This window comes from Meriones unguiculatus, chromosome 2, assembly GCF_030254825.1.
Source record: "Meriones unguiculatus strain TT.TT164.6M chromosome 2, Bangor_MerUng_6.1, whole genome shotgun sequence".
Classification (NCBI taxonomy): Eukaryota; Metazoa; Chordata; class Mammalia; order Rodentia; family Muridae; genus Meriones; species Meriones unguiculatus.
The window spans coordinates 162,446,990-162,467,647 of record NC_083350.1 but is presented as its reverse complement, the minus strand read 5'-3'; the positions used below and the strand labels follow the sequence as shown (position 1 = coordinate 162,467,647).

At 42.1% G+C, this 20,658-nt stretch overlaps 2 protein-coding genes across 4 annotated transcripts in view; one reads left to right on the top strand and one right to left on the bottom strand.

Annotated features, from left to right (window-relative positions):
• The window catches only part of Nbea (neurobeachin), a 525,499-nt gene that overhangs the window by 356,608 nt on the left and 148,233 nt on the right, over positions 1–20,658 (top strand). For all 3 annotated transcript variants that reach the window (XM_060378339.1, XM_060378338.1, XM_060378340.1), the window contains one exon: positions 4,427–4,563. In XM_060378339.1, coding sequence (XP_060234322.1) covers positions 4,427–4,563 — 137 coding nt within the window. The remainder of the gene's footprint in view (positions 1–4,426; positions 4,564–20,658) is intronic.
• Mab21l1 (mab-21 like 1) lies at positions 6,227–8,530 on the bottom strand. Its single transcript, XM_021664690.2, has one exon. It carries the CDS (start codon positions 8,066–8,068, stop codon positions 6,989–6,991), a length of 1,080 nt encoding a protein of 359 aa, XP_021520365.1. The 5' UTR covers positions 8,069–8,530; the 3' UTR covers positions 6,227–6,988.

Genomic DNA, 20,658 nt, shown 5'->3' with positions numbered 1-20,658 from the left:
TAATGTCTTAATGCCTAAAGCTTTCCTAGGATCTCAAAACAAAGTTCCAACTCCCTGCATGCGCTTCTGAAATTTAATTTGCTTTTGAAATTAAAGCCCTTTAATATTTTTCTTAGATTTCCCCCCTAGTTTTCCTAACAACCTACTTAAAAATAAAGATTCCATGAAGTGATGACTGTGGCCAGTATTTGACCACATTCTGTTCCCCATACTTTCATTTCCTCAGAAATTTTGTTGCATTACAGAGTAAAGAATTTTTTTCATGCTCATAATTTAGTCTTAAATTTTTTTAAATATTTTATTTTTTTAAGATTTATTTATTATTTATTCAGTGTTCTGCCTGCATGTGTGCCTCAGGACAGCAGAGGGCATCGGATCTTACTACAGATGGTTGTGAGCCACCATGTGGTTGCTGGGAATTGAACTCAGGACCTTTGGAAGAGCAGACAGTGCTCTTAACTTCTGAGCCATCTCTCCAGCCCTAGTCTTAATTTTTTTAAGTCATCCTAAAGATTTCTAGATTAGTAAATGCAAGAAATTTTAGCCGGGTGAATAGTGGCACATTTTTTTTTTAATTCCAGCACTCAGAAGTCAGCACCAGGCAGATATTTGAATTTGAGACCAGCCTGATCTATAAAAGCTGGCTCCAGGATAGCCAGGGCTACACAGAAGAGATAACCTGTCTCAAATAAATAAGTAAATAAATTTTAAAAAGTCAGTTAATTCCACTGTACATTGCAACTGTACATACTATTAATAAGGTATTTGCTAGCCATATGTCTTATCAAATAATTCTAACAATGCCAGTTTAATTAAACTTCAACTTGTTTTGACAAGAACTTGTAAATTAAGTGTAGTTGCCACATTTTCCTTTTGATAGCTAGGACTCTGTTGACCCTCCTTAAAACGTGATTAAATTTGGCATCGGACAAAGCAAAGAAAAAACAGTTCTGACTTGTGGGAACTGGCCTTGGTGTGTCTGGGAGCTAGTCTGGAGTTCACAGCTAAGCCAGAGTGCTTCTGTCTGAACATAAACATCACAGAATGCCATCACCCATGATGTCACAATAGACAACTCAATAATTTGGTCTAAGCTCAGACAAAAGCAAGGTCATGAAACACTAAACACCCCCTCTCCTGGCTGAAGTGGGTAAATGCTGTTTTTCAATTCAATCCTTAGCTTGCTTCTAAAACAGTTGTTAAAATAGCCAATAAATTCCATGCACAGCTGTCTGCCTTCTTGAGTCGTAGAAGTCTGCAAATTTTTTAAATCAAGTCCTGATCCTACGACTCATCCTTTGTCACCCAAGTGCCCGAAGCTGCCATTTTTCCCTTAGAGTGGAGCAGTCGCCAAAGGTGCAGTGGCAGGTGCACACCATTGTGACATCTAGAACCCACTTTCTGTGACTAGCTGCCTGTACCTAATGGAGGTGGAAGAGACCTTTGTAAACTCTAAGGTTATATTAAGATGCTAATGTGTTTTATTACGATTTCCAGGATTGGAGTTCTGATTTTTTTCTTTTTTTTTCAGTAACACAATCCAAACCCAAATCTTTTAAAATATATTCTGAGGCAAGCCTTTAGTCCCAGCACTTGGAGGCAGAAGCAGGCAGCCAGGACAGCCAGGGCTGTTACATAGAGAAACACTGTCTCAAAAATAAAGTATATCTCATGGACATATATGTACTTCCAACACATCAGTACACAGTGACACTTACCATCTCCTTAGAAGAACATGGTGCCAAAGAGAAGCCCTTCTTCTTGGATCCTTCCTGATGCCCCGTTGGTTCTAGAATAATGTCAAGTAACACCTCTAACCTTTCTTTAAAAGCAGTCATGGGCCCATAGCCAATATAAAAAGTAAATAACATTTGCTTATTTTCCCTTTCAGTTATCACCATTTATGGTAGTTTTAAATTATTATATGTGCCAATACAATAGGAATAGGGCTTTTACATCCTGTAATATTACTGCTTTGTGTGTGCTGAGGACATAATTGTAATTTATTCTTTCATTATTAGGGTAGCTATTGGAATGGATATGTTTACAGTCAGTTGCCGATTCGCTATACCAAGCAAAGTTCAGAAGGTTAAGCCTATAGTGCAGAGATGGGTGCGGGGTGAGGAATGAGGGGTGGGGACGGCTAGAAATGAACCCACTGGATGGGCATCTCCTGACCCCAGGGATGCTGCCCTTCAAAACACGCTGTTTGGAAAAAGATCCCAGGTTTCTAAATCACTCCTTGTCATTTGGAAAACATGCTGGCTTGTGATTGTGCTTTATGTAAACATTTTAATAGAGGATCCCTAAAATCCAGAGGTTCCCCGAAGAGGATTAAAGCTAATCCCCTTTCTCTATTGCTGCAGTGGATTAACTGTGTGCTCTCTGTGGCTGCTCTGTTCCCTGGAGGCTACAACAAAAAAGCCCTGCGCTCCTCCAACAATCTACGGAATTGGGGGTTGTAATTGGAGACGGGGGCGGGGGGGGGGCAATACTTCTAAGGTTGACTATTTCGTGATGTGTCTGTCTTAAAGAAATTCTTTCATAGACTCCCAGAAAACCTCAACTCAATAGGAAAACAAACAAAAAATCGTGGAGTAGAATCAAATGGAAGTGCCGTCTGTCCCTTTTAAAAAATGTGACTAAAGGGCTGTGTATATAAAATTCGTGCTGTATTTCAGTAAATCAGAGAAGTGTAGTTTGGATAACTCATCTCGTGAGCTCCTTTTTCCCCCCACCTTTCCCAGGTTATTGTTTGAATTTGTTAGATTACTTTTTAGGAGAAGAAAGCGGCTCGCCATTTTTAATTTTTTCTACCATTGTTCTTCTCCGAAAGTCAGAGTCTAAAAGGTTGAAGCGTGGTCCTCCGTGCTTAGAATGACCTTTTCTAGGGATTTTTCCTCAAGCCCAAATTGTTTAAGACGTTTTGTTTCAGATGTGAATACGAAGTTTTAGAAGGGGAACCCGCAAACGGACGCCTCACAGAGCGCCGCGGTGGCGCAAGGGTTAAGGGAGCGGTTCGAACCCGCGGGCGGGCGCGGGAGATCCGAGGAGGGCCCGGGAGGCTGGAGGCGCCGGCGAGCGCGGACCCTCCAATAAACACAAAGGAGGGCCTGGGGAATAGAAACCCAAATCCACTTGTAATCGTACAAGAGATTCGGGCATAATTACTTGAGCAACCTAGATTAAGATTGATGAGCCTTTAAAGTGGCGCTCCAGACCGACCGCCTCGCCCCTTGGAAGCTAAAAAAAAAAAAAAAAAAAAAAAACAACCTCGGGCAAGCCGCGGAGGACCCAGCTCTGCCGCCCGCAGCCAGAGCCCGGGCCCAGGTCGCTACTCTGCAGGGCGGACAAAACCCTGAAGGCGAACGCACTTGGTGTGCTGTGGGCCAGGCCGAAGCCCAGGCCCCCTGCTCTCTCCGGGGAAGGCCCGGGCTCTGCAGGACCGCTGGCTCCGCGGCTCTCGGAGCTCCGGCCGGCTCCCGCGCGGCCAGCACTCCCCTGGTCTCCTGGCCCCCGCTCCTTGCAGCAGAGGGTGTTTTTAATGGCTGGGTTCTTTGGCTCTCTAGAACCTAAAAAAATATCAACAAAGCCCATGTTATTTCTGAATTCTTGTTGTATGTTTAGACCAGAATCGCGAAGACAGTTTTCAAGTATTTTCCCCCTCGAATCAGTATTCAAACTGAGGAAATTCAAAGTATGCATACTTTTTAAATATCTATTGAAGCCCAATTTCTCTGGGTCAAAAGCTGTGAAATTGAACTTTCCTTCCCCTTTTCGAAAAATGGCTTTGGTTTCAGCGTTTTTCTAACATTTTCATCTTCGGTGTGCACCAGAGAAAACGCACCAGGTTTTCGTTCTCCTCACGGCAGCAGCAGTGACTGTGTACTCCTGCCAGTGAATGTTTCCCACCTCAGACCCCCCAAATTAAAACAACCCTTCCGTAAAATGCTAGCCCGTGGGATTTACATATTTAGCTGCTTTCCCCCTTATCCTTTATCATCTCGCTTTGGGGTTAGAAATGACTTAGGAGGTGGTTGTTGGCCTTTCGGGCATCCCTTGGAACGCAGGTGATGCTCGTGGAGTAGCAGACACAGGGAATATCCATTCTGCTCTGCGTTCCTAAGTCGGATAATGGCAGTGCCGCACCAACCTCACTAGGCAGAGGTTGCAAACTTCCTTCTTATGGGTCTCTTCTTAGACACCTCTTGATTTTTTTTAATAGAATTACTCTAGGCTTGTTTTAAGGTACCGTATAAATGCTGACAGACTTTGCCTAATGTGAAATGACCTTGCATAGCATAGGCACCATCTTTTCCTAGTGCATTTTTTTTTAAATAAAACCTTGCCTTACCCTCTGGGGGAGGGAGGGGGAGTTTGGTTGTACCAGAAAGGCCCAGGCTGACCCACTGTCCCTGTCTTGCAGGCCCTGTGGTTCTCAGCACCCCTGCCCAGCTCATTGCTCCTGTGGTGGTGGCCAAGGGAACTCTCTCCATCACCACAACAGAAATCTACTTCGAGGTAGATGAGGATGATGCTGCCTTCAAGAAGATCGACACAAAAGTGAGTTAGAGTTACTGCACAGCATTGGTGGTTTTGATGCCAGGATGTGGTTTTCAGTTTTGCTTGGTTTTAAATGACTGGAGAGGTACACACATTCTCATCATTCATACAGAAAATAAAATGAATGAAATAACGCATGATTTCTTTCCAAATTGAAGGCTATATTAATGAGCTTAAATCCTGTATTAACAGAGCATGCGCATCTGAGTAGTCTTCTTATGTGCCTTTGTGTACACTTGGGCAGATTTGGTGGTTAAGCCCGTTGCTCCCAGATCCCTGGGGCACAGTGTCTCAGTTCCTGGGAAGACTAAGACAGGTCTTGTGAAATTTTCTGTTAACATCACTTTTAATTTCCAAAAGTATACATTGCAATATGGACTATTATTTATTGAAAGATTCTAAGAAAACTGGAGCGGGAGCCATTTACATATAATTTCATTTCCATTATTACACCCATTTTTCATCTCCTGAATTAAATGGATTTTACATATGGATTTAAAAGGAAAAGAAGCGAGTTCTTTCTAAGCTTTGATTTAAATGTATACATACAAACACACACATGAACGCACACACAGCAGATACTGGCACATGCTATTCCAAAAAGGTGCACATTTGGAGCACTGGAATGGCACACATGTTGACTAAATATTATCTTGTGGATGTTAACCCTGGACCATCAGAGAAGCCCTGCAGCCCGGCACCCTTTTGAGATGCATTCCATTGTTTTCTTATTTATATAACTGTAATAATTGTAAATTTCTTCTGAGGTCTTTTAGTTGAGATAATGAGGTATAAAGCTGAATATTCTACTATCATTTTCCAAAGATCTTCCTTTAAATCATCTCAAAATAGGTAGTGGGACTTGAACTGCATTATTTATATTTAAGCTTTATACAGAAATGGCTTATTATAGAACATTATTTGTAAATGGGTGGAAGAAATTCTAAAGTTGATTGCTACCTGAATTAACTAATGTAAAGACGTAGTCCTGGCCTTCCCAGCACTTGTTGATCAGTGAGATACTGCCAAAGGTTGTGAAGTGAGTGACTGTGCTGTGGGAACTTGTCTTTATGTCTTGCCATTCACTTTCTTTGTATAGTAAGAATGAATCGTGATTTTTCTGGATAACTTATTCTAATAACCCTTATCGTGTTAAACTATGTTTGGTAAAGTATATTGGCTAAAAGATACCTTCACTTTATTGCTTAGATTTCATATACAAACATCAAAGTTTTGTATTATGATTTAAGTTAATTTTCTCAGAATTTGCTGCTTTAAACTCGGTAATCTCCATTGCCATGATAATCTTTTTTCCCTTATATTGTCAAAAGGCTACAGAAATACTAACCAGAAAGAAGATCTCAAAAATAGGCTATAAATATGTCAATTGTAGAAAAGAATCATGGAATAAGTTAGAAACTGAGGAAATGGATATTTTCTATAGCTGTTTTTAAAAGCGCTCCTTTAATATTTTAGTGATTTTATTAGTCTGTCAAAATGTTTAAAATCCTCAAGTTTATTTTTGAAAGGAAGCATTACCTCATTTGACAGAAGACCAGCTTCAAGTGAGACACAGCAATTTGGTATTTTACTTCATTTATTATCTTCTAATTAAATAAAAATCAGCAACAGAAGTTAAATTCTAAATCACAAAAGTAATTATCCAGTGTATTTCAAGTGCATTTTCAAATATATATAATTCAGATATCAAGCGTTATTATATAAGCTGAATTCAAATTTTTGAATATATTTAAATAACATTTCAAGTATACTTACGGAATGTTAGAACAAGCAATATATTTGAAACAAAATGTAAACGTGTTTTTGTTTTTGTTTTTTTTAAGTTCAGACACTTCACAGACAGGTAAAGTACCAGAAGTAAATCTATCTTTAAATGCATCTCTGTTCGTGGAAAATGTCTGGAAGTTTCCAGAATGGCAATTTCAGTTCTGTTCACCAAATCACAAAACACCAACATCCACACTTTCAAAGACAACATGAGATCACAACTTTTGTTACAAATCAAAATATACATTACACTCTCCATCCGATGGCACATCCAGGTCCCGTTTACTGGAAGGCAGACGCACCTAAATCTCGAGATTACTATAATCCTTTGCCGGAGTTGGCTGCTGTCTTGCGTTGCAGCCCAGCTGGTTTGGGGTGTTGTGCACTTTTCAGGGAAGGTGGGAGATGCCACCGTAAAGATGCTTGTGGGTGTAGGTTTCCCCGTCGTCCTTCCCTCTTTCTTTCCCTCCTTTTTCAGGGGTGTGTGAGATGATGGTTGAATATGTTGTCACTCCTTTTATAAAGGAAGAGGTTTGCACTGTCTGGAGAAATGGCACATAGCAATCAACCAGGAAGTTTCCATTTCGTCGGGACTTTGAGAAGAGTGATCTTTGCTGGCCCAGGATTAGATCATCTTCTAAAGTTTCTCCAAACTTTTTGGGTTGGTCAGGATCTCTCTTGCCAGTCGCCACGTTTGTTTAGCAGCGTTTTCCAGGGCGGAGTGGGGTTTGCCTTGAAACAGATCTAAGTTGGGTAGGAAGTAGTGGGGGCACCGCCGGCACTGCAGGCACGAGATGAGCTGCAGCAGGATTCCGTTCAGCCGGTCGCCCAGGCAAGATTCGTCCCAGTCCGACTCCCGGGGATGCTTCTCACACTCGTACGACACCAGGGTCTTCATGTGGTAGTTGTTGAGGGGCTGGCCGGGCAGCTCCAGGTGGCGGTCGCGCAGGGTTTTCAGGATAGAGAGGCATTTCTTCCTGCAGCCCCCCATTTGCAGTCTGTTCTCGGCCTCTGCGAACTGCAGCACCCAGGCGTCGCTCTCGGCCGAGCTCTGCTTGCCGGCCAGGGAGTGGCACTCCTTGGACAACAAATTGAACCCTTCGGCCTTGACCTCTGCCACCCGGTTGGGTCCTGGCCAGGGGATGTGGGGAAGCGGCCAGTGGGCAGCACTGCGCGGCCAGATCCCGGTGCACTTAAAGGCCGGGGTGATCTGCACTACGTACCTATCCCGGATCCGCAGTTTCACTTCGCTGGTGTCGGCCACCATCTTCACTACATCCCTGTAGCTACACTTGTCCACCGCCTGAGCCACCAGCGTCTGAAACCTCGAACGGATTTTGCGTGCCGAGAGGTAGCCAGAGGCGGTGATGAATTCCACCCAGAGGGACATGCTCCTCTTGCGCCCGTCGCTCAGCTTCAGCACCGCGCAGCCGGGCAGGGAGCCGTCATCCACGAAGTTAAACACTCCCATCTGGTTCAGATAGAGCACCACCTCGAACTCGGTGGGAGAGATGACCTCCAGGCCCTCGTAGCGGTTGTCCATCTCGTTGAGGGAGCTGATGAAACGCGGCTCCTGCACCTCCACCTCCTTCAGGACGTCGGAGACCACTTTGCAGACTTCCCGGATGGTTTTGGCGATGGCCGCCTTCCTGGCCTGGCATTTCTCGTTGTAGTACTTATTCAGGTGGTAGACCAGCTTGGCCTGGGCCGCGATCATGTTGGGGCAGAGATCCGGATTGTACACCGGAGTCTCGCAATAAGCTGTGGGATCCAATGCGGCTGCTAGCGCTGGAGCCAACTTCGGTGGAGAAAGGGGGCCACGCGCAAAAGGCACGGAGCCTCTCTCGGACTGGCTGCAGCAGGGGCCGCCCTGCCCGGCCGGCCTTTTCTCCGCTGGAGCCTCGCCGGTCTTAAAGTGAAAGGCTGCGCTCTCCCCCTCTCTCCTCGGCTAAAGAATCCGTGTCTGGGAGAGACGCGTGCGGAGAGCACCTTCTCGGTAATGAAAACAAAAGTTGTGCCGAGACCCAGCAAAGCTCTTCCAGTAGTCAAAATAATCTCCCCTTTCCGTATTTATTTACGTTTCCCCGTAATCATGGTGTGTGCAGGACTGTTAATCAGGAGGAGGAAAAGTGTGTCCAGTGTGCGTCGGGGTGAGTGTGTGTCTGTCAGAAGAAGCTGCTGTTGGTTTGTGTAAGAGCCCAGATGCACTCGTGTGGAAATTATAAAGGCAGGGCCAGGCAGGCGGGCGGCCAATCGCCACTGGGCTCGTCACGACAGCCTCCTCCAGCCTCAGCCGGGCTAATTAATCCCCCCTCGTGGATAGAGGCACAGAAACCAAAGGTAGAAAGCTGCTGCCGGCAGAAAACCACCCAGGCCACCTAGACAGGTTGGAAAGCAAGAGGAAATCTCCCAGCTTTGGTATAACTTGAAGCATATTGACATTTGGAAAAGACTTGGCCAAGAGAAGTGGCTCTCTGTGCTGAAAAGCCTGCTTGTCTGTTCACCTCTGATGAGCTATCCAAGCTGTACTAATGGTCATCCCCCAATTAGTGAAGTCAAAGGGGCTTTCTAAAGCAAAGTCACTAACTTGCACTTAGATAAGGTAATTAATGCCCGTTAATCCTTGGGGTCTTTTTAATGCAAGTTAGAAGTTTGCCTAACAGACTGATGGCTTCAAGTGGAGGAGTCCTCCATTCTTCTTGGGTGTTGGAAGTCAGAACACTTTCCCAAACCCAGGCAGAACCTGTTCTCGTTTTCCCCGTTTGCACTTGCTGAGAAAAATCTGAAAATTATTGCTCAGGGGGGCAGATGACGCCCACCCCGTTAAACGTGGGGCTTTAAAGCAAGCTCACCACCGGTGTGCTGTTCGCTTGTCTGGAGCTCGATTGGCCAGCACTAAATAACAAACTGCAGGTCGAGCTGTGCCTTCTTGTTGGAAAGCAGAGGCTTTGCAGCCGGCTTCTCTGGGGTTTAGAATTTCAGGGCCATCTCATAGTGAGCGGTGCTGGACGGAAGGATCTGGAAGATTCACAGAGGTGGGCTTACCACCGAGTACATGAGGGTGTGGCCATTCCGCCTTGTTTGCTCCCGCAGGCTTAAAGATCTCCCATCTCAGGTATCCTCAGTGGTGACCAGCAAGAAATCCCTAATCTTATGAGATTTCATAGTTTGATTATAAGAAGATGGCTAACGGCCTCAAAAGTAAATTTGTAACCATTCGGGTTTGGGTTTTGATTATAATTTGTTCAAGTTTCATCTTGGGAGTTTTCAAAGAAAGAAAGAGCCGGTCTAGATTTTGGAAGCCTACGGAGTCTTTATTGGGAGAGCCTCCGTCCAATAGCATCGGCAGTGAGTCCTCGGTGCACAGAAACTAAAGAAAGGGTCAAGGGTCGTCAGGGCTTATGTCGTAGTTTTCAGTTACCTGCCTTTAGTACAAAGGTCTGGTCCGTTCGTTGCAAATTTTCAGTGCAAGTCTGTGGCGGCACCTGTGTATGCACTTTTAATGGGCGCCCGCTGAAGACTCCCGTCTTCTTAAGCGTCCGGACCACCCTTCCTTTAGTTTCTTGTTACCCAAGAGGGATAGATTCAGAATCAAATTAAAATAGTCCATCACATTTGGAGCTTACGATGGCCGTCTATTCCATTCCTCAAGACCCGTTCCCTTGGGAGAGGGGCCGGGGGGGGGGGCCCGCAAGGCCCCTCCCCAGTTTGCGGGCGTCGTCGGTGAATGCGCGCTGCTACATTTTGGCTGCCGAAGAGGCTCTGGGGGAGAGAACCCAGCGCAATGCAGAGCGCCTTGCGGCAGCGAGAGGCCGCTGGGGCCAAGCGGGTCGCCCGCCGGGCCAGGGTGCGGCGGGCAACCTCTCCCCGCAACCCTTGCGCCTACCCAGCCCCGCTCTCTCCTTGGTCCATCTGCTCCCAGGCTAATTGTAAGGCTTTCTGCGTGTCGGAGCGGCCCCCTCTCCTGCACTGCTGCAAAACACGCCCGGTGCCCCCGTACGGCTCTGCTTTCGCCGCCTCTAGGTCTCGAGTGGCCCCAGCCGAGGGTGCGCTACGCTCGGACCTCAGTGCAAGCCGGGAGTGCATGGCCCTGACCTCCCCGGGTCCGCGCGTGCCGGGTGCCTCACGCCGGGCTACGCGACCCTTAAGTAGCTCCGGCGCCAAGGCCCTAGAGGGTCCCGGCGTTCGACAGAAGGGCTTGGGATGCCGCGGCCGCCGGCCGCAGCCAGGCGCAGGTGGCGCATCTTTCTGGGCTTGCTGTGCGGCTTAATTGGGTTAAGGCGAAGCTAAACACCGAAGCACTTTGTGCAAACTAATTGATGCAACCCAGGCCTTTCCCGAACGATTTCCACTTGGGGCAAAAAGACTGAGGAACTTGGGTGTTGGGGGCTAGGGAGGCCGCGGGTTCTGGAAGGCCAGGCCGGCCGGCGTCCTGAAGCACCCGCCACGCCCGGTGCTGACAGTGATTTACATAAAACCGGACTCCAGGCGATCGCTGTCCCTGTGGATTGACCAGGCGGCTTAGAACAGCACTAGATTGTCTCGCTAGCTGCTGATGGCCAGACCGTCCGCTATCCTGAGCCCGGGAAATGAACTGCGCCTGTAGCTGAATCCTTTCCGCAATCTCAACACCGTTTGTTGTTGAAGGAAAACTAAACCGCAGTGAAGACTGCTTCCTTCCTTGCGTGCTTTCTTTAATTGAATTAATTGCCCAAGGAGACGAATTAAAATTAACGATGTATTTTTGCGTAATTCGTCTGATTTTAATCGAGGTTTTGGCGTTAGATAGGTTTCGTACCGGTAAATTATTTTATTACTTGATAGTAATTTTTATTTAAAAACGCATTCGACATACTGGATTGTTTGAACCGATGATGTGATAGACACGTGATATAAAGTCTGTTTTATTATGTGAAAAGTCTGTATAAGAACTGGATTTATGCCAATAGTTTTTTTTTTAATACAGTCTTACCGAGTACCAGAAGAAAAGCTTGTGTGTGCCTCCTGTTTTAAGACATAAATGGTTAATTGTTTTCAGTGGTATGCATGTAGGCATCCTTGACATAAGCTAATAATAGAACGATAATTGAAGAAAAGTGACCTAATTGGAGGGAAAAGAAATACCCAAGAATCTCATGATGTAACCGCTGAGATGCTTGCATTGGAATGGCGTTTAGGGTTTAACTAAGGCAGCTTGGCTTTAAAATATTCCAGTTAGGAAAAAACAAATCCAGCTAAAACGCAAGCCTGTTATCATAACATCTAGCCATATTTGTGAACATGAAACAAATGGGGTGAACTTTAATACTTGGAACATCCCAGATAACAAGGACAGGACAATCGTTTCTGAAGTGCAGCTTCCTGAGTGACTGTCCCAGTGGGGGGGGGGGGGGGGGGTGCACCTTCATGGCCTGTGCAAAGCCATGCAAACAGCCTCCTACAAGGAGATAAAAAAAAACGCTGCATTAGGTTCAGAAGTATAGGACCTACAGTTTCTGACTTGTTGTTAAGTTATTTTTTAATGACTGTTTAAACTTGAATTGCAAGTTCACTGAATTCAGCAGTGGCACCCTTCTGGAAGATCATAAGGGATCTTAGCTGTTAAAATGATCACATACACAGTTTTCCGTGTTTTCATTATCTACCAGCAGCTAGTTTATTCACAACTGTTCATGAATTTAAAGGTTTTTTTAATATGTGCTTATTACACTGGAGACTGAAAGAATATGAAGTTGATTTTATTAAATTATTTATCTCTACTGCTGGAGTGGCTTTGAAAGCTCATTGTGTGCATCTCATTTCTTCCCTTCCCTCTTTTCTAAAAAGGGACCCAGGCTACTTTAACTGTTTCTGCCAGATACAGTATATTCCCCTTTTTACAAAAGAGAAATTAGAGACAGATATTTGTGCAGGTTTTCTTTCTGTGTCTTATTAAATAAAGTAAAATAGAGGGAGCTTTCTGATAATTTGATGGCATCTACTTACACTTTTCTTTCTATTGCAACTTATGGTATAAAAACACTTAAACAAAATAGCTTGAAAGTTTCAGGGATTCCTTAAAGTCATTATTCAATGTTTGAATGCTAGGTTCATTACAAAGTCAGACAGAGGATTAAGTGTTTTCATGACATAGCCTATCCTGTTCTTTCAGCCAGAGCACCCTAAGAGGGGAGGTTAATTTTTAGAAATTGCTTTTTCTTTACTTGAATGATGGAGTCCATTTTGTCACAGTGTTCTTTGTCACCCTAATGCACAGTCACATGGTCACATTTGTAGTGGCAAATATTTTTTTTTCTACAGTATTGCTTAGTGTTGCTATTAATAAGTGTTGAAAAGAAAAGTAACTAAGAGATTAAAGATGCCAGTTGGGAGTAGAACTTCTAAGAATCACCACCCCTTGATTGGTAGCCAGACTTTTCTTTTTATAGATAAGCTTGTAGATGTACAAGCTTATACCCAGCTTGTAGATGTAATTGTCTCAGTTTTCTCCCTTCATTTGAATATGTGCATAGAAGTGAAGGGTATTTCAAATTGCTTCTGTAAATTGAAGAGGAAGGAAGAGAAGGAAAGGGGGGAGGAGGAAGGATTGAAGGAAAAGTCCATCAATGAAAAGAACCCTGGGTAATATTCTCATCCTCGGTATCTCTCTGATGAACTAAAATTGTTTTTATTCACTATCAGTCTGTATTCTTCATTCAGATGTTACAGAAATAAGCAGACTAGATAAGTGGGCTCATCACTTCAGTTTCTTTTTTCTGTATGAATAAGTGAACACAAGGACCCCTTAACTAATAAACATGAGTTTACAGGTTTTGTGTATGTGACTGCAGCCCCAGTGCTCTGAGTGGGCTGCATTTGTATTGTTCTTAGAGAACACAGTGGAACTAGGTGTGATTCGCGTGTTAATCTGTGACTGCCCTGCTGTTATTACCACTCCATACTTTGCATGATTAAGCGGCTGAAAACATTCAGCATGACCTTGAGTCTAGAATATGATTTCTAACTAATCAACTTCCCATGAGTGCTTAGCTAAAATAATACCACCCCCCTTTATCACTTAGGGTTTGGAGCTTAATTTTTTTTAATCAACAAAGCATTTATATAAATTGGGCTTTATTCTAAATTTCAGTAATTATTAACTAAAGTGCTAATTTAAAATAATTATATCACATATAATGATCACCTCTTACCACTTACTTATGCAGTGACAAATATTTTATAGAAAAAAAAGGTAGTATACAAATGGGAATTGTGTAGGTATGGGTTATAAATGTGAATGTACTCCCTATATAATATTTTGTTTTCCCTTCCATATCATAGTATAGCTATACTCACTACACTAAGTTGGTAAATTTTACTTTTGCCAGTGTGTACTATTCCTTAAATCACACGTTTTCATATAGTGGTATGTTAAAAATATCAAGTGACATGTAGAATTGATAAACAATATTTCTAAATATACATCCTTTTTATTTTATCTGAATAAAATTAAAATTAAGAGCATAATTTAAAGGATGTAGTGCTTTTTCAAATAAAAATTGAGAATGCTGTTAAATGAAACCACTAGCTTTACTTTTACGTGAAATCTGCTTCATAAAGTTGGGTATAGGGCTGTAGAGATGACTCCGCTCTTCTACAGGACCTGGGTTCAATTTCCAGCACCTACATTGTGACTCCAAACCATCTGTAACTCCAGCTCCAGAGGATTGGCCACCCTTTGCTGGCGTCCTTAGGCACAGGCATGCCGCCAATACCCATATATACATGCAGACAGACCACACACACACATAAAATAAAATAAAAACAATTAAAATGCAGCTGAGTGTATTGATTTATAATTTGTAAACAGTACTATTCCAGACTGTGAGGTTTCCATATGAATGTACTATTCGGTGAAGTCTCAAATGAATCAGCAATATTTGAGGTAGATTTGTTATTTAATATCTTTATGGCAAGAAAAAGAAATCTCACAAACTGTCAGTATTTGTATTTTACTTTGAAGCTGCTCTAATCCTTCTCTTACATGATATAAAATGAGCCTATGGAGTAATTATAGCTAATATTAAATAATGCATGCACATTCTTGGAACATATGCTTCTAATCTTAGTTCCATATAAATGCACATTGGCATTTAAATTTAGATGGTCAGGAACACAAAACAAAGAATTAGTAGGGAAATTTTTCTTGATGCTAAGGCTCTCACAGGTAGCTCAGGTTCCAGTAGGAAGAGCACAGCTAGTCTTAATCCCCTAAGATACACAAATTATCTAAATGGTTTTTGTTTTTATTTTTATTTGCAATTAAAATAGAAAGTTTAATGTTATTCAAGTTTACAGGCCTATTAAGAAAGAAGTTATTGCTTTCTTAATAAGCTTAAACCATTTTTAAAAAGCATTCTTTTTAATGTTTATAAAATAGCCTGCACAAGCACACGCACACACACGGTCACATACACACATAGTATTTCAGAGAGTAAAAGATGAATTGTCTTTTACGTTAACCTGTCAAAAGTAAGCATTCTATAATGATCTAGTTGTTTGTTGTTTTGTTTTTTGAAGATTTGTTTTTATTTATGTGACTGTTTACTGTGACTCTGTGTGTGTGTGTGTGTGTGTGTGTGTGTGTGTGTGTGTGTATGAATGAATGCCATGTGTGTGTGGGTGCCTGTGGATTACAGACAATTGTGAGATGCCCAATGTGGGTGCTGGGAACAGAGCTCAGGGTTTCTACAGGAGCAGCAAACACTGGTCCATGGAGCCTTCTCTCCAGCCCCCATTTTACAATTCTTACCAGTTTTCAGTAATACTTTCACAGATTTTTGGCAAATGGATTTAAAAACTACTAACTAAAAATTCAACAATTTCTATCTAGCCACACGCATTTCAGTGTTATACACTTTTGTTGTAAGATCAAGAAGTTTAAATGTCACTAGCTATTCTGTTCGTAGCAATATGCATGTATTTCTCAGACATCCACCTACACTGATAACTACCCATGCACATGAAAATGTCTTTAATAATTTAAAGGCATTTTATACTTTTTGCAACAGACCAAGGTTAATTTTTTGTAACCTTCACCTGTATTTGATAAGCAAAATGCATAATTCATTGGGGAAGGGTGGGAGTGGGTTTGTCTCTGGGCTGGGGTTTCCGAGTAGGCAGCGCAGTTCTTCATTTGTTTTTCTCTCCACGCTGCATTAGCACGTTTTCCCCTGTGTGCATCTGCCAGCACACAATTTAGCCACGGGCATCTGTAGACCTTGTGGTGATCAGCATTGCAGGCAAAAGCCATATGTGTTTAAATAAAAAAATAATCTCTTTATTTCATTTGCTGTTTTAACTGGATGGATAACTTTTGTGCCTCAAGACAGAAGAAGAAAAAATACAGAAATAATTAATTGCCTCTATTCTTGAGGCAGTTTCATTTCCTCCTCCAATATGGAATGCTTGTCAGCTCTCCTGATAAATGACTGCATGTATTTGCATAGATTTTACATTAACACAAAAATTAGTTTTATTTGTGAAAAACTAGTTTACATAATAGTATAAAGCCAGTGTTATTGATTATATTTTTAAGCACTGATGACTATAGAGAGACTATATGTAATATTGTAAGTTTTCAATGGTTTGGTCAACCTGTCCCTTAATTGAAACTCCCTCTTTAATTATTTATATTGCTTTGTATTAGCTATATATAAAAGTGTAGTTATAAAATTTTCAGTTTCAACAACTATCTTTAAAACATATTAACCACAGCAATTTTAGGCACGTAGTAGCGCTCATTTGTAGAAAAGATTTTTACTTTAAATTTTGCAAAGGAATTTTTAAAAAATATTCACTACGAACTATGTACACGTCAAACAGTTGGAGGACCATGTTTGGAAATAGTCTAATTTTGATATTCATATTATCATACCTAGAGCACATTCCCATATTGGATGTATGTAGCTGGACTCTTTCTAATGTAGCTGAGAACCATCCTCTTCACCTTTGTTCACTTTCCTCAAATGTATTTAGTCACTCTAATCCAGTCTTAACATAGAATTAAAGACAGCAACAACCGTAGTAAACATAAATAAATAAAAAAAAAAAAAAACACGGAGCTGGAGCTGTCTGGATTCTGAAAAGAGACCCCCTCTAGGAGGCAGGGAAGAAGCGAATGAGATGGCATCTTGTTGTCTAGAGGCAGCCTGCTAATTACATGCCGTCGTCGGTTATCCATGTTGTGGAAAATTCACGTATGTTTGGTGCTGTTAGTTACATCACAAAGCCTTCCGTATAGTACACTTGACTATACTGAATGGCAACCAAAGCCCAGAGTATCTCTGCCACTTTTTGATTCCAGGCCACCCTGGGTGCCAGCTGTCACAGCTCAGCTAATGATGACAAATGCCCCTCTCTATGCAGATTGCCGAGCTTGCAGGCTGCTGTGAAAGGCAACCAGATTACCTTTCTTCAGATAGTAACTTAACCTTTAAAGCTCATGTCAAAATCATATGATTGGCTGTGATAGTTTCAATATCTGTATCTTTAAAACACCAAAAACAAAATAGCACCTTATGATGAAATGAAATTTGTTTTAGTGTACAATTGAGAAAGAATAAACTTTTTACCTCATGAACATTTTCTACCAGGGCAGAAGAGAATTTTAGGGATTTTTATGGGCCCTCCCTCAGCTATATGTCTTCTCTGGTACCCAGTATGGCGCTCCAGTCCCTCTGCTGAGGAGAGCCCATCACTAACAAAAAGGAATTGTGAGGAAAGATCTTCCTGATACAGGACCAAAGTCCCACCTTGAAATTCTTACCATTTAGTTATGATTTTCCCCGTACAGTCTTATTCTTTTAACAGAAAAGGCCCTTTAAAATAAACATGGTCAGTCACCACATAACAGGTTTTTGTTGTTTTGTTTGTTTTGTTTTTTTAAACTCATAATAGTCTTTGGTAGGAACTGCTCTTCATAATGATCTCTTCCCCGGGCCAATGATACATGGTACAGCACTCTCTCAAGAGGCTGGACAGTGGCAGGAGAACCACAGATCCCACTGAACATCACGTTCATGGGACAGAACCATCCTCTGCAGTTCACTGTGCCATTAAGCTTTGAGGTCCAGCACCTTAGCTGTAGTAAATGTATTCTCTCCTGTTGATGTTTTCAGTTTCTGTCGGTTTATTGGGATGCAGTTCCATTGTCTGTCAGCAATATCCATATGACGGTATCAGACAGAACATACCTGTGCCCTTCAGTCCTTGTACTGATCCCATGTTTCACAGTACTCTCTGCCTTGCTCAGGACCCATACTTCTCTTACAGCTTTGGGCAAATATGATGGCTAGACTGTCTTACTCCCCAAATGAACTGGGGACTGCAGAGCAGCTTTCAGTGATACAGTTACATCAACTTTGAGTAGTACTAAAATGCTGCACATAAGTATCTGTGTGAACGTGTGGTGTGGTGTGGTGTGGTGTGGTGTGGTGTGGTGTGGTTGGTGTGGTGTGGTGTGGTGTGGTGTGGTGTGGTGTGGGTCTGTGTGTTCCTCTGAATATAGGGACACATGTTCTGTGGTATTAAGTAAACATCAGAGGGTAACCTCAGGAGTCAAACCTTGAACTTCCACCTTTTTCTCTGATGCAAAGTACCAGTATCTTACTGGTTTAACCATATGTAAATAGAATATCCTTTTGAGACAGGGTCTCTCTGTTACATAATTCTGGCTGTCGTGGAACTTGCTGTGTATACGGGAATGGTCTCAAATTCACAAATATCTGTATGTCCCTACCCGCTGAGTGCTGGGATTAAGGGCATGTAGCATCACACAGGCTGTCACTAGAATTCTAAGTATATGACTTTTGTGTGGGTGTGTTTTAATGTATCTTGCTACTTTTAGGTATTTTTTTCAAGGTTTGATTTACAATAAATTTTATATTATTATTTTGAGTAAGAACAAGCATAGCCATTCTTTTTAAAAAATTGTGAAAGTCTACAAATACAGTATCCATAGAAAAACAGGATTTAGCTTGAAAAAAGTTAATATATTAATGTATCCTAGGTATAGAAAGAACCAGTATATGGACAGATTAAATTCACTAAATATTTTTTGCCATATACTTTAAAATCTTGGCAGGGCTGGGAAATAGTGCATCTCTTAAAGTACTTTTTAGACAAGCATGAAAACCTGAGTTCAAGCTTAAGAATATACAATAAGAAAGCCAGGCACAGTGGACCAAGCTTGTGGTCCTGGCGCTAGAGGTTATGAGACAAGCAGTTCCAGGGCTTACTAGACTACCAGGTGAGTTGGGCTATGTCTCGAAAAACATAGTGGACAGTACCTAACAACAGTACCGGAGGCTGACCTCTCTGGTTTCCTTATGCATGGTGCGCAAGTTTGTACAACCAAATATAAACACACACACACACACACACACACACACACACACACACACACTTAAAATTCTAACTTAGTTTCTCATGCCCCATTTGGAATGAAGCATATATTTTAACACAAATCACCATTTCTTCCAATAGATTTTGTGTCTGTAAACAGAGTCACCAGTTTTTATACATGTTTAATGCACAGAAAAGCAAATCAACTTTAAATGCAAATGAAGAGTACCCAGGACACACAGACTACTACAAAAATCCTGTGTGTGTCGGCCTGGTACTATATTCAGTTTGAAACAGTAACAACAGTTTTGAAATAACATAAGTGGAGTAAATGCTTGTAAAAAAGATATATTTAATGAGTTAAAGACAAAATGAAGCTGTGGAACACCTCACTGCCATTCTTGTATGGTGGTCCTTTAATCCTCTTTATACATCTACTGCACATCAAAGTAAGCCTTGGAAAGTTCATTTTTTATTAAATTTTATTATTTGTTTATGTATCTGTTGGGGGTGGGCTTGCATGTAGGCAATGTCAGACATTTGGAGGTCTGATGACAACATAAGGGAGTCATCCTTCTACTGTGTAAATTGTTGGCAGGGGATCTGTGTCAGTCATAAAGTTTGAGGTGAGCAGGACTGCCAGTGTAGTCTTACCAATCAGGACCCTTGAGCTGAATTTTTTTCTTGAAGTACAATACTTGAGTTGACTACCCAGCATGAGTAGTCAACTTTCCAGGGCTTACTTTGATACACAGGAGACGTACAAAGTAGGGTCAAGGGCCTCTAGTGGTTGAGTTGTTTGGAAAATACACTGGAGGATTAAATAGTAACAAACAATTAAGTAAGACTTTTAATAAAATACAAAATATACTCCGTGTCTCTAGATTTGTGTGTGTTTTAAAAAAGGCAAAAATCCCACCTATATTCACTTTTTATGAACATTATTTACTTCTAAATCCTAATTCTCAGCTGGGTGTGGTGGCACACGCCCAGCACTAGGGAAGGCAGAGGCAGGTGGATGGCTATGAGTACGAGGCCAGCTTGTTCTACACAGAGAAACCCTGTCTCTACAGGATCCCCAAAGCTACATGGAGAAACCCTGTCTAGAAAAACAAAACAAAAATTCCTAATTGTCTCTTAAGAGTAAGTTCACGTTTTTATTTGCCAACCCTCTTAACTAAAATGAAACTACTATTATTTTTTTTTTCCAAACATACTCTTGCGTAGCCCTGGCTGTCCTGAAACTCATTAGTTAGACTAGCCTGGTCTTGGACTCAAAAGAGATCTGCCTGCCTCTGCTTCACTAGTACTGAGATTGTTGTGTATGACACCATACTTGAGTCAAAAGAAATTAGTGCTTTTTTGTTTAGTTTAGTTTTTTTTTGTTTTGTTTTGTTTTGTTTTTCCATTGCTGTGGGGTTTAGGTAACAGAACATAAAGGCAGTCTGCCTGAGCTTTGGCATTGTTGCTATGTGTCTTAACAGAGAATAATGAAGCTCAAACTTACAGAAGCAGGCTTCAGAGGACTGAGCTGCCCCTTCTGTCTCATCTGGTGGCTTCTGCAGCAAGAGGCGTCTCCGTTATTTTATGAACTCTCTCTATGCTTAGAGGAGTTTATATGTTGCCCAGTCTATTGTGCTTCAGTCCCAGCAGACCCACACACATTCTGCTGAGCATATTTGGGGGATAATTAGAACTAATGAAGCCTGGAACAGAGCTAATTCTCTAAGTGATTTATTCCTGTGCTCTTGTCTGAAGCCCAAGAATTCTCCAGATCATGCTCTAGCTCACTTATTGTTTTCCGTAGTACGTGTTGACACAGCTACTCTGTTTCTAAGCTTGTATGTGCCTGTGTAGTTTCTTTAACAGACATTAAAAATACATCAGATCCCTAAAAAACTTTGAAATATGTTTCAGATTTTT

Bases quoted from the DNA above. Each gene is read 5' to 3' on its own strand.
- Mab21l1 (XM_021664690.2), bottom strand. From the start codon at position 8,068: ATGATCGCGGCCCAGGCCAAGCTGGTCTACCACCTGAATAAGTACTAC.